The sequence below is a fragment of the Cydia pomonella genome, chromosome 13, assembly GCF_033807575.1.
Source record: "Cydia pomonella isolate Wapato2018A chromosome 13, ilCydPomo1, whole genome shotgun sequence".
NCBI lineage: Eukaryota > Metazoa > Arthropoda > Insecta > Lepidoptera > Tortricidae > Cydia > Cydia pomonella.
Window position 1 is genome coordinate 18,632,998 of NC_084715.1, and position 12,379 is coordinate 18,645,376.

General features: G+C 39.9%; 1 protein-coding gene across 1 annotated transcript in view; it reads right to left on the minus strand.

Moving 5' to 3' along the window:
- LOC133524488 (palmitoyltransferase ZDHHC8) overlaps nucleotides 1-12,379 on the minus strand; it is a 55,859-nt gene that overhangs the window by 16,420 nt on the left and 27,060 nt on the right. Inside the window, exon 6 of the mRNA XM_061860545.1 lies at nucleotides 1,116-1,287. Coding sequence (XP_061716529.1) covers nucleotides 1,116-1,287 — 172 coding nt within the window. The remainder of the gene's footprint in view (nucleotides 1-1,115; nucleotides 1,288-12,379) is intronic.

A 12,379-nucleotide genomic window follows, 5' to 3' on the forward strand; every position in this document is an offset into this window, starting at 1 on the left:
TAAAACCTTATTTATTTAGTTAAGCAGTATATTGTAGATTTTTCATGAAAGCCGATTTCACTCTTGAACAAATGATTCCCTAGTAATCCCACAAAATTTTACATATATTTGCATAAAAAAAACCCACAAAATTGTACATAAATTTCTTAACCTAATACTCAAAAGTTCGTCATATTCTTTTTTTTATCTCATGACATTTTGTGAGTTTTTTTCATGCAAATTTATGCCATCCAGTTGAAATTTTCACAGATGATGTATTTCTGTTGCCGCTATAACAACAAATACTAAAAAGTACGGAACCCTCGGTGGGCGAGTCCGACTCGCACTTGTCCGGGTTTTTTTTAACTGCAACCTTCTACTATTCAATCAATTTTTTTTAAATCCGGCCTGGCGAGGTAATTTCTGTGTGGTAAATAGATTTACCCGTTGTTAAAACTTTATGAGTGTGTCCCCGCAACATCAGTGCAAATCCCAAGCAAGCTAAAGATTAACCTTTAAACCGCCGCAGTCTGATATATAAGACAACACAATGGTGTGAACATAGCACCATTACCTTAAAAATAAACTCCGTGTTTTTGTAAGTGATGTACCTAAGTGATAAAACACAGTCAAAGATTTAAAAGACCATTATTTAAACCTATTTGTCAAAGTATGCAGGTATTACGGAGTATATATATGTATATGTATAAAGACCTATATGTTAATTCTAGAGATATGCATGCAGAATGTGTTTAAAATCTTGCTATTTTTTTAAAAAAAATCTGTAAAATTTCTATAGATAGAATTCTATTGTGAAATAATTCCTATAGCCAATGTTGTGGAATTTCTGAGAGTATCCCACGTGAAAAGTTGGAATTTTGTAAACTTCCTGTCGGCATATCTGTAGTTTATACACGACAGCGCGCTCCAATATGGCGTGAACACCACTTCCGTGTTTGTAATTTCTCAAACTAGTGTTCTATGAAAAAGGAATGCGCTTTCGTGTATTATTTTAGGCTCGTCCACACCGGCTGCACACACGAGAAAGCGGGAGATGCGAACGCATCCACAGCCTATATGGCCAAGCCTTACTCTAGCTTACTCGCTAGCAACAGCAGCAAGCGTCTGGCTCTCACCTTGTTATAGTGCGCGTGCGCGCCGACCACGCGGTGCGCCGTCCCGTTGTCGGCCGTGTACGTCTTTACCTGGTGCGTGTCGGTCGCGATTGTTGATATGCCCGAGTCGGAGGGCGGTCGGAGCTCGCGACGCTTCTTGCCCTTGTATACGTATTTCGATGGGCGGACTAGGCTGGAAGAAGGGAGAGGAGGTTTAGTGTATATGTCACATACTCAAAGGACAGTATGCAGTCTCTTCCTGGAATGACTGGTTTTTCTTAATTCCTAAGTTTGACCAAAGCCTTTGGGCAAACCCCGAAATAAATTACCTAGAACTATTTTAGTCAAATCTAGAAGTACCCAATTTGTCAGTCATACTTAGCTTTGCCTATAAGTCGGTCGGTCTAATGTCAATCTGTACTCGGAAAATCCAACCGATCGTAAAATTCCTGTGTAATGTTTTGACGGTAGTCTCATTAAACCAGGTCTCATTCGTTAGGTTGCTTCAGCTGCCCGAAGGGCAAACTGTCCAGAAATAGGAGCCCCGTGTCGACTACGGGAGCGGGATTTTCATTACGACAATATGAAAAAACAATAAACATCTAAATTAAAAAATATCGTTTTTATAATAAAAGGATAAGAATGTCTTAGTTTGTTAGCAGCCACAAGAAAGGGTTTTATCCCTTTTGGTTGTCATGTATTATAAGTAATAAAATATCTCTCACAGAAAAATATCGTAATCTTTACGCTCAGAGAGAATCTCTAAACCGTATTTTCTGCCTTTTACCCCGTTTGTGGGTGCTGAACGACGATTTAGTTTCCTGAAATTGAATCGAATCGTTCTGCGGAAATAAGTACCACCGTGAACTCTATCGAATAGTACTATTTCCTCTCTTGGTTCTTATAAAGCTCTATAATTATGTTTTTTTTTTGCTTAAGGTATTTTATTGATACCAGACAACACCCGATGTTGCCTATAGGTTAGTGCGTGATAGTAGTAGAGCTTTTTCATGATTACGCTCAACGCCGCAAAATGTACAGTTAGTAGAACTATTAATTTATTGGCACTTCTAGTAATTAGCAAAACTAGTAACTAGTCCTAAGTTAATAGTATGGGCTAACATATTTTCATATTTGTTACCCATCAAATAATGTGGTTTAGAGCCACCAGATGGGCACCACAGTCAATATATACAAAAAACACGCCATAAGAACATGAGAATCCCAAAATAAATTTACCTAGATTCTTATTATTCAGCAACATTGATACTCGTACGTACAAAATATAAATTCGATAAATGATCGAGCAAATAACATTACCAGTCAAAATAATCCAACCCAATACGGTCGGTATTCCAGACGCTTTCTTCGGTTGGACTAAAATTAAATTACGATACGACGCCACAGGGAACGTACTCGAGGATAATAATTGGGAGACATAAACATGTTACTGAACTTACGACAGTACCTACCCACCGTGAGAAAAACTAATTTTCCACACGAGGGAGTTTGCACTTATTTTGTTTCGTTTGTTATTTCTTTGTTACAGCGAAAGAATCTTTTCAAATATAGCTCAGAAATAGGATAACACAAATACTATGTATTTCCACACATAGTATCTTGAACGGATAAAATTCCAAGAAGAGGGCACTCACAAACTTAACGTAACGCCATCATGTAAAATGTTGATAAATAAATTTGAATCGTGACGTGAAACGCTCCCAATTCCCGATCAAGACGCGGTGTACAGTGTAGTGTGATCTCTTGTATTCTATTATTTAAGTAAAAGAAAAAAAATCGGCTAAGAGCATGTCGGGCCAAGCTCGGGGTAGTTACAATTCTGTCAGAATAAGGTAATTGGTTGTATCATGTACATAACAAGCATAAGGGAGTACCTTCGCAGCGCTTTGTTCTTCTTTTAATTAAGAAGAAAATACTTTTTCCAATAACTCAAAAGCGGCTGGACCGACCATGTTCAATAGTATTCAATGAAAGTATTTATTAAGCTCTTGTTTTAAGACTTTTTTTTTATATTTTTTGGACCCGTGTTACAAAAGTTAGCGGTCCCCCTGGGACGACATATTTATTTTTCTTCCAGAACTATTATTTCCGAAAATATTTACTTTATCAAAAATGGTTGTTGGAAAGATTCGTTTTGCAAGACCTATCCAACACCCCACACCATTGGGTTAAAGCTAAAAATAATAATAAAAAACCGGCCAAGAGCATGTCGGGCCACGCTCAGTGTAGGGTTCCGTAGTTACTCTTCCGTCACAATAAGCTAAACTGGAGCTTAAAGTATAGTAAATTGTTAACCAAGGGATGAAACGGTACCTTTCACCTGAGTTAAACAAATAGGCAAATTTGCATAATCAGTACCTAATTAAAATAAGTCTTTTTACTATGAAGGGAAAACTTTTTGCGATAACTCAAAAACAGCTAAACTGATTATGTCCGCTATAGTTTTCATTTAATGTCTTTCTTAAACTCTACTTCCACGATTTTTTTCATATTTTTTGGACCTATGGTTCAAAATTTAGAGGGGGGGGGACACATTTATTTTTTCTTTCGGAGCGATTATCTCCGAATATATTCACTTTATCAAAAAGTGTTTCTTGAAAGCCCCTATTAGTTTTGAAAGACCTTTCCAACGATACCCCACACTCTAGGGTTAAAGCGAAAAAAAAAATTCACCCCCACTTTACGTGTAGGGGAGGTACCCTAAAAAAAATTAAATTTTTAGATTTTATTGTACGACTTTGTCGGCTTTATTGATTTATATATCCATGCCAAATTTCAGCTTTCTAGCACTAACGACCACGGAGCAAAGCCTCGGACAGACAGACAGACAGACAGACAGACAGACAGACAGACAGACAGACAGACAGACAGACGGACATGGCGAAACTATAAGGGTTCCGTTTTATGCCATTTGGCTACGGAACCCTAAAAAGCATTTTGTACGGGAGGTACGCTAAATTTTTTTTGTACTTTTTATTTTACCGTTCTGTCGCTAATGTTGCCATACATGATTTATGTATCCATGCCAAATTGCAGCTTTCTAGTACTAACGAACACGGAACAAAGCCGCGGACAGACAGACGGACGGACATGGCGAAACTATAAGGGTTCCTAGTTAACTACGGAACCTTAACAAGTAGGAAAGCGGGCTCTGAAGCAGTAGGTGATAAGGAATGCTGACATATGAAGGTGGCCTGAGGTTTTTATGACCTCTTAATCGCACGCCTGTATTTACCTGTATTGCTGTCCCGCCCATAATGCCGGTGTTCAAAGACACTGTGCGACCGGGACAGCAGTATAATTATGCGCGTGGGACAGAGATAGAAACAGGCGGGTTAATGTACGAAATTCTTCGTGATTAGCTTCTTCTTCCTCGCGTTGTCCCGGCATTTTGCCACGGCTCATGGGAGCCTGGGGCCCGCTTTCAACTAATCCCAAGAATTGGCGTGTACTGTAAACTAGTTCTTATTGGGATTAGTCCGGTTTCCTCAATATGTTTTCCTTCACCGAAAGTGTGAACTCCACAGTTCCGTAGCCAAATGGCAAAAAACGGAACCCTTATAGATTCGTCATGTCCGTCTGTCTGTCCGATTATGTCACAGCCACTTTTTTCCGAAACTATAAGAGCTATACTGTTCAAACTTGATAAGTAGATGTATTCTATGAACCGCATTAAGATTTTTACACAAAGATAGAAAACAATAAATTTTGGGGGTTCCCCATACTTAGAACTGAAACTCAAAAAATCTTTTTTCATCAAACCCATACGTGTGGGGTATCCATGGATAGGTCTTTAAAAATGATATTGAGGTTTCTAATATCATTTTTTTCTAAACTGAATAGTTTGCGCGAGAGACGCTTCCAAAGTGGTAAAATGTCCCCCCCCCCCCTGTAACTTCTAAAATAACAGAATGCAAAATCTAAAAAAATATATGATATACATTACCATGCAAACTTCCACCAAAAATTGGTTTGAACGAGATCTAGTAAGTAGTTTTTTTTAATACGTAATAAAATTTAAAAAAAAAATTTTTTACATCAAACCCATACGTGTGGGGTATCTATGGATAGGTCTTCAAAAATGATATTTAGGTTCCTAATATCATTTTTTTCTAAACTGAATAGTTTGCGCGAGAGACACTTCCAAAGTACCATGCAAACTTCCACCGAAAATTGGTTTGAACGAGATCTAGTAAGTAGTTTTTTTTAATACGTCATAAATGGTACGGAACCCTTCATGGGCGAGTCCGACTCGCACTTGGCCGCTTTTTAAATTCTTCGTGCTTGGCGTCCTTACTTTATTGTGACACATCATGACATCATTTATTATCTCTCTGAAGAAATAATCAGATTATCAGATGGTATGTCAGGGTGTAATGAGAAAACAGATTATGTGAGAATAGGTTGTATCACTTATTGTATAGGGAGCAATATGTATACTAGGTATAGAAGTCCAATTCCAATCCCCGCCGACCTTTGCCAGGCCTTCACTCAACCGAATCGTCACGATTGAAAACCAGTGGGAAGGCACATATATAACTTCTACAAATTACATTCTTTTCAAGTCAGTATTATAGAAAAATACTAAGGGCATCCGCTAGGCGCGGTTGTACGGAGCGGGTGAACGGGTTTACCAAAAATAGTATGAGCATTGGGTGGACGACATACGAAAAATCGCGGGACACATCTGGATGAGACTTTTTTTTTATACCAAGACGGTGGCAAACAAGCATACGGCCCGCCTGATGGTAAGCAGTCACCGTAGCCTATGGGCGCCTGCAACACCAGAGGCATTACATGCGCGTTGCCGACCCTTTAAAAACCTGTACACTCCTTTTTTGAAGAGCCCCATACTGTAGCCCCTCGGGAAAACCTCGGCAGGAAGCTCATTCCACAGCAGAAGCGTTCGCGGGAGGAAATTCCTCTTCCGCACAGTACGCGACCATTTAGGTTCTAGGGTGTGAGGATGAACACCCTGCCGAGATGAGACTAGCCCAGGACCGGGATTCTTTTTTCTTTATACGGGATTTTATCGAATACCGTTGTAGGGCAACTTTTAAAATCGTTCACACGGCGACTATGCGGCAGAGCCGTCTATCCGATTTAGATTTTCTGGTTTTGCGGTAAGCCTTCTGAATTTGAAAAATAACTTAAATATTTGGAGACGTTACACAAATTGACCTACCGCAACGAAGCAAAGCGCGTACTATGGGTACACGATAAAATATATATTAAATGTAGTCTAGATTATATATAGTTCGGTTTTTTATCATTATAAAGAAGGTAAGCGATCTTGATTTATTTTTATTAAAAATCTTGGTTTATTAAAAAACACCTTTGAAAAATAAGTCTTGGGAAATATGTAAAAATTATAAATAGCCGGGTCCACACAGAGCGAGGCAATTTCCTGACGCACAAACCGGCCAGTGTAGACGTGCCTCGGCCGAGGCGGCGCGCGCCACGTCACGTCTATACACTGGCCGTATTGTGCGTGAGGAAATTGCTTCGCGCGTATGCTCGCTCCGTGTGGACCCGTCTAATCATAAAACGATTATTTTGCTTTCATAATAAGTGTTATAAACAATTTTTTTTAAACCGCCTTTTTAATAATTTTCAATAAAAAGACACGTCAAGATTGTTTACCTTTTGTCTAATGCTAAAAAACGAATTTTAGTGATTGCAAGAGACCGGAATTTAACGGCTTTAAAATATTTTTGAATATCACATGCAGAAGTTTTGAATGTTTATGTTTCATTGTTTTTATTGGAGCTATTTCACTTTATGAACGGAATTCATTCACAAGGTACGTATGCACTTGCCTGCTGTACAGTCGCCATCAGATATATCGGAGCGGCCAAGGTGCTCACAAATATCTAAACTCGCCTCTATTATGAACGCGTTAGAGTGCGTGTTCTGATATTTTTGAGCACCTCGGTCGCTCCGATCTATCTGATGGCGACTGTACATGGGCTGGACTGTAGGAAAATGATTATCAACACAATTCCACCTGGTTTGTCATTAGTATGTGTAGCGCGGAAAATCGATTCCTTTAATATTGTAGTAGCCACAACAAGGCTGTAGCTACATTACCTGCCGACGAACATAAATAGTAGACGGTGCACGATGTGGTTGAATAGTGCATTAACTTAACGCTGTTGAAGCGTGATATCATGATATGCCTAGTTGCCTAGGCAGACTTGGTGATTGGGTCGAAATACTTTCTGTTGTCTTGTTTTGGACCATTCCGTCACGCTTGTATTTCTATATTTTATTAAATAAATAAACCCGGAGAAGTGCGGACTCGTCCACCGAGGGTCCCGTACTTTTTAGTACCTATAAATATTATAGGACATTATTATAGGACATTATTACACAAATTGACTAAGTCCCACAGTAAGCTCAATAAGGCTTGTGTTGAGGGTACTTAGACAACGATACATATAATATATAAATATTTATAAATACTTAAATACATAGAAAACACCCATGACTCAGGAACAAATATCCATGCTCATCACACGAATAAATGCCCTTACCAGGATTTGAACCCGGGACCATCAGCTTCGTAGGCAGGGTCACTACCCACTAGGCCAAACCGGTCGTCGGCCAAACCGGTCGTCAAACCTATTTGTTGTTATAGCGGCAACGAACGAACTATCATGGTTCGTGAGATACAGCCTGATGGTGACAGACGGACGGACGGACAGCGAAGTCTTAGTAATATAAAGGGACCCTCCCTTTGACTACGGAACCCTAAAAAGACGAGTGCAATTGCATGTCTTTTTAACTGTAAATTACATTTACAATGTGAAAAATTAAAAACTAAATTACCGCATCATTTCCGTATCATTTTTTGGGGTCAAAATCAAGACAACGAAAATAATTCTGACCAATTTGTGAAACGATTTTTATACTGTGATGTGGAACGTGAGACATAGACATATGAAATACATTAAAAACGGTTTAAATAACATTTTATAAAAACTACTTATGTATTTTTTTAAAGCGTAACCTATAAACCTAGAATATATTATGCTGAAGCGATCGATATCAAAATCAAAGTGATTTGTTAAGATTTAGTTAGTGGAAACCGTATTTTCCCGAGATGGAAATTTCAACAAAAATGTACGGGTAATGTCGGGTTGGATCGCAAAGCTATTCTTCCCTCAACGGTGACAGACGGTTTGGTGCAAACGACCCTAACTCTAGTAGGTGTCCATACTGTCCATCCGTCGAAACCGAACCAATGTGACCTCTATCATTAATGTCGGATTCTAAGTTACTCGTGTGCTACGTGTCACGTCATTCACTACTGAGAAATAATAAGTAACTATATAGTAATTGACATGCGCTTCTGTAACAGTCTTACTTCTGAACAACGATCGACGAACTGTATATAAGATACCAATGCTGATGGTGTCTTCATATTGTCATTGAACTACATATTACAACAATTACATCCCTCATACATAAGAACAAAAAAATACTATTAGAAGTATCAAAACAAATTTAATTATTTTCAGAAAATATTTTAATTTGTGTTTAAATTCACGTAGAAACACTACTAGTCTGTGCAGAACGTGAGGGGACGTAGAATGTAATGCTTCACATATATTTCACGACATCTCTTTCCGCACAGACTCTATATAAATACTATTACTGTGAAAAAATGATGTAGAAACATTTGAGAATATGATAAGTACTTTTACTTCAACTATTTACTGCCGGCCTACTTACGGCCGGTACTAGAACTATAAAATTGGAACTTTAACTGCAGGGTATGGTGGAGGGCCCCCCGAGGGTTGCCCACCTTGTCGTGGTGGAGGGGCTTAGTAGCCGTGGCTTGGTCTCCCACGGTGAAGCGAAGAGGCAACCAGGGCCGGCCTGTTTGAGGTGCTGGCTGGCCCGAGGAGGACGCTCCAAGTGGGCTTGATAAGCCCGCTTGTGACGCGTTGGAGGGGGACCGTCGAGGAAGAGGAGTGTCGGTATTGCGGTTAGCCGTTCTCCCTATCCTCGACGGCCGAGGTGGGATCGCAGGGGAAGAGGCGTGATGGTATCACGATGCGCCACTCTGCCTGCGACCTTGGCGGGGCCGTTCCGCTGTAGCGGCGTTGGTGGGGCTGCAGAGGAAGAGGAGTGTCGGTGTTACGGTGTGCCGTTCTCCCTGTCCTCTGCAGCCGAGTTGTGGTTTGCGGCAGAACCATGGACCTCATCTGCCGCCGGGCGCTGGGGAGTTTTCTGGCGCCCGTGGCCTCCTTGTGGCGGGCTCGGGGGGGTCCGCTACACTGCAGGACGGAGGCCGAGGAGGAAGGCGCGTCGAACCATCTGGCGCGCCTCGCGTGAAGGGCCTTCGGGCATCCGCGAAGGAGCCGCTCGCGGGCGGCTGCCGCCGGTGGGGTCGCGGATGAGTACGCAAGTGTTCCCGTAACCCCACCAATAAGGCGGCGAGGTGGCATATGGGGGGTTTTTAGTGGGTATACCGTGGGCCTCATTAGCCTAGACGGGAGTCCCACATAACCACTCGGGTCACCCCCCGCACCCGGGTGGTATGCGGAATGCATTTTCCCCCTAGAAAAAAAAAAAAAAAAAAGGGTATGGTGGAGGGACGAAGTGCAAAAAGACCTTAGCCAACTCGGCGCCGTCGACTGGTCAGAAACGGTTTTGGACAGAGAAGCATGCCGGTCTTTTGGCGGTTGTAAGTGAAACAAACATACTTTCCCTCTTTGATAGGGAGGCGAAAAGTAAGCGGAGGCTTGGTAGTAAGCAACCCTGTGGTCGAACAAATTATAGACCCCTGATCTACTAATACCTACTTATGTTTTTTTTGTTACTTTTTTTTGACTACTGATACCTTTACCATGTCTGCCACTGACCTGTTACATGATGATGAAATATTGTCAGCAAAAACATAATGCAATATATAATAATTATGATAACTTCAACAAATATTTAAGATAAGTACTTCAACGCTAAAATGGGAATTTAACTGCATGGTGCCGACAGACTAAATGAAATTAACATACTTTTCATCAACTAAGGGTAATTTTACTTCCTTCTTATAGTAACGGCGAGCGATAAGTAGTTTTCTTTGGCGACAAAACGCTTGCATGAACTTGGTTTCGGGTTCAACCAATTGGCTGAAACAAGTTATTAATGCGTGTAAAAAAATAAAAATACATGATACAAAATAAAACGTGGACGTGATCGTTGATCCACCTGCTTGGATTAATTTGACAAAAAAAAACGGTTTTTTTATATAATTCTTATATATAAAAATACATTAATTTTCTGGTTACTTTGTAAGGTCCTGTTTACAACGATATGTACAAAGAACAGACACATTCAAATATTTATTTTCAACTTTTATTGACTAACAGAAGGTTCGAAATTCAAAAACTATGGACTCTGGAACTCGGGAGGATGAATTAAGGCATAACGTGAGTCACAAATAGAATGTTGTTCGAAAATTTTAAAATCTATCGTAACTCTCTTAATCATCTCTCTGTCATCGATCTTATTAAGCGCTAAATATGACGCCAACAGAGATAGACAAAGGATTTTCGATACATTATTTACAAGGAAAGGGGAGCATCGAGATCGAGTAATGACGGCGGGATTTTGATATAATAGTACATTACGATACAAGTGCGAAAAATAGGAAATTCGAAACGAGTGGCGATATATATAAATTAAAACACGACCGAAGGGAGTGTTTTAAATCGACACGAGTTGCGAATTACCTATTCGCACATGTATCGTACAACGTTTTACAGTACATATGGCCCTTTAAATGTTCGACACAGTAACGTAATATGCTACTTCTCGCACTAGTGCTATAAAGTAGCCCCATATGTACTGTAAATGTCATTTTTTTCATACTGATAGCAAGTTCAACAACCAACTGCAATATTGACTAACACGTTGTATTTAGCTCAAATATCGTGCACTTAAATAATATTCATTTAATCGTTCAGTCACTACTATTTGCTGAGTATGTAAAATAAAAAGATAATTTATACGGAACCCTCGGTGGGCAAGCCTGACTCGTACATGTCCGGTTTTTTAAACTCCGTTAATTTCAATGGTGCATTACTAAGCTTAAATTAAGTTATTAGGATCGACATATACTCTAACAATTTCGATGAAATTTGCTATATGGGGGTTTTCGGGGGCGAAAAAACGATCTAGCTAGGTCTTATCTCTGGGAAAACGCTCATTTTTAGGGTTCCGTAGTCAACTAGGAACCCTTATAGTTTCGCCATGTCCGTCTGTCTGTCTGTCTGTCTGTCTGTCCGAGGCTTTGCTCCGTGGTCGTTAGTGCTAGAAAGCTGAAATTTGGCATGAATATATAAATCAATAAAGCCGACAAAGTCGTACAATAAAATCTAAAAATTTAAATTTTTTAGGGTACCTCCCCTACACGTAAAGTGACGGTGAAATTTTTTTTCGCTTCAACCCTGGAGTGTGGGGTATCGTTGGAAAGGTATTTCAAAAGTAATAGGGGTTTCCAAGAAACATTTTTTGATAAAGTGAATATATTCGGAGACAATCGCTCCGAAAGAAAAAATAAATGTGTCCCCCCCCCCCCCCCCTCTAACTTTTGAACCATAGGTCCAAAAAATATGAAAAAAATCGTGGAAGTAGAACTTAAGAAAGACATTAAATGAAAACTATAGCGAACATGATCAGTTTAGCTGTTTTTGAGTTATCGCAAAAAGTTTTTCCTTCATAGTAAAAAACTTACTTTAATTAGGTACTGATTATGCAAATTTGCCTATTTGTTTAACTCGGGTGAAAGGTACCGTTTCATCCCTTGGTTAACAATTTACTATACCTACTTTAAGCTCCAGTTTAGCTTATTGTGACGGAAGAGTAACTACGGAACCCTACACTGAGCGTGGCCCGACATGCTCTTGGCCGGTTTTTAAGTTTTTATATGTTTTCCGAGCAAAGCTCGGTCTGTCTCCCAGATATTGCACATTTATTAGATCGCAGTTTGTACTGGTGTTCCACGGCTTCAAGAAACCCAATGTTTCCTGACTGTAAGGTAGAGCCGTTTTGCAGTGATAGAAGGATCAGAATGACTGCCATCTAATAATTATGCATACGACACAGTTCTAGAGATCTATAAGTAATGTGACTGTTTAACAATATAGTGATTTCAAAAATTAAGCTGCTAACGCCTAACCGATATCAGGTTTTCGAAATTCGAAATTTGCTGTTGACTTTTTCTAAGCCATGACCCACTCATCAATCTCAGCTAC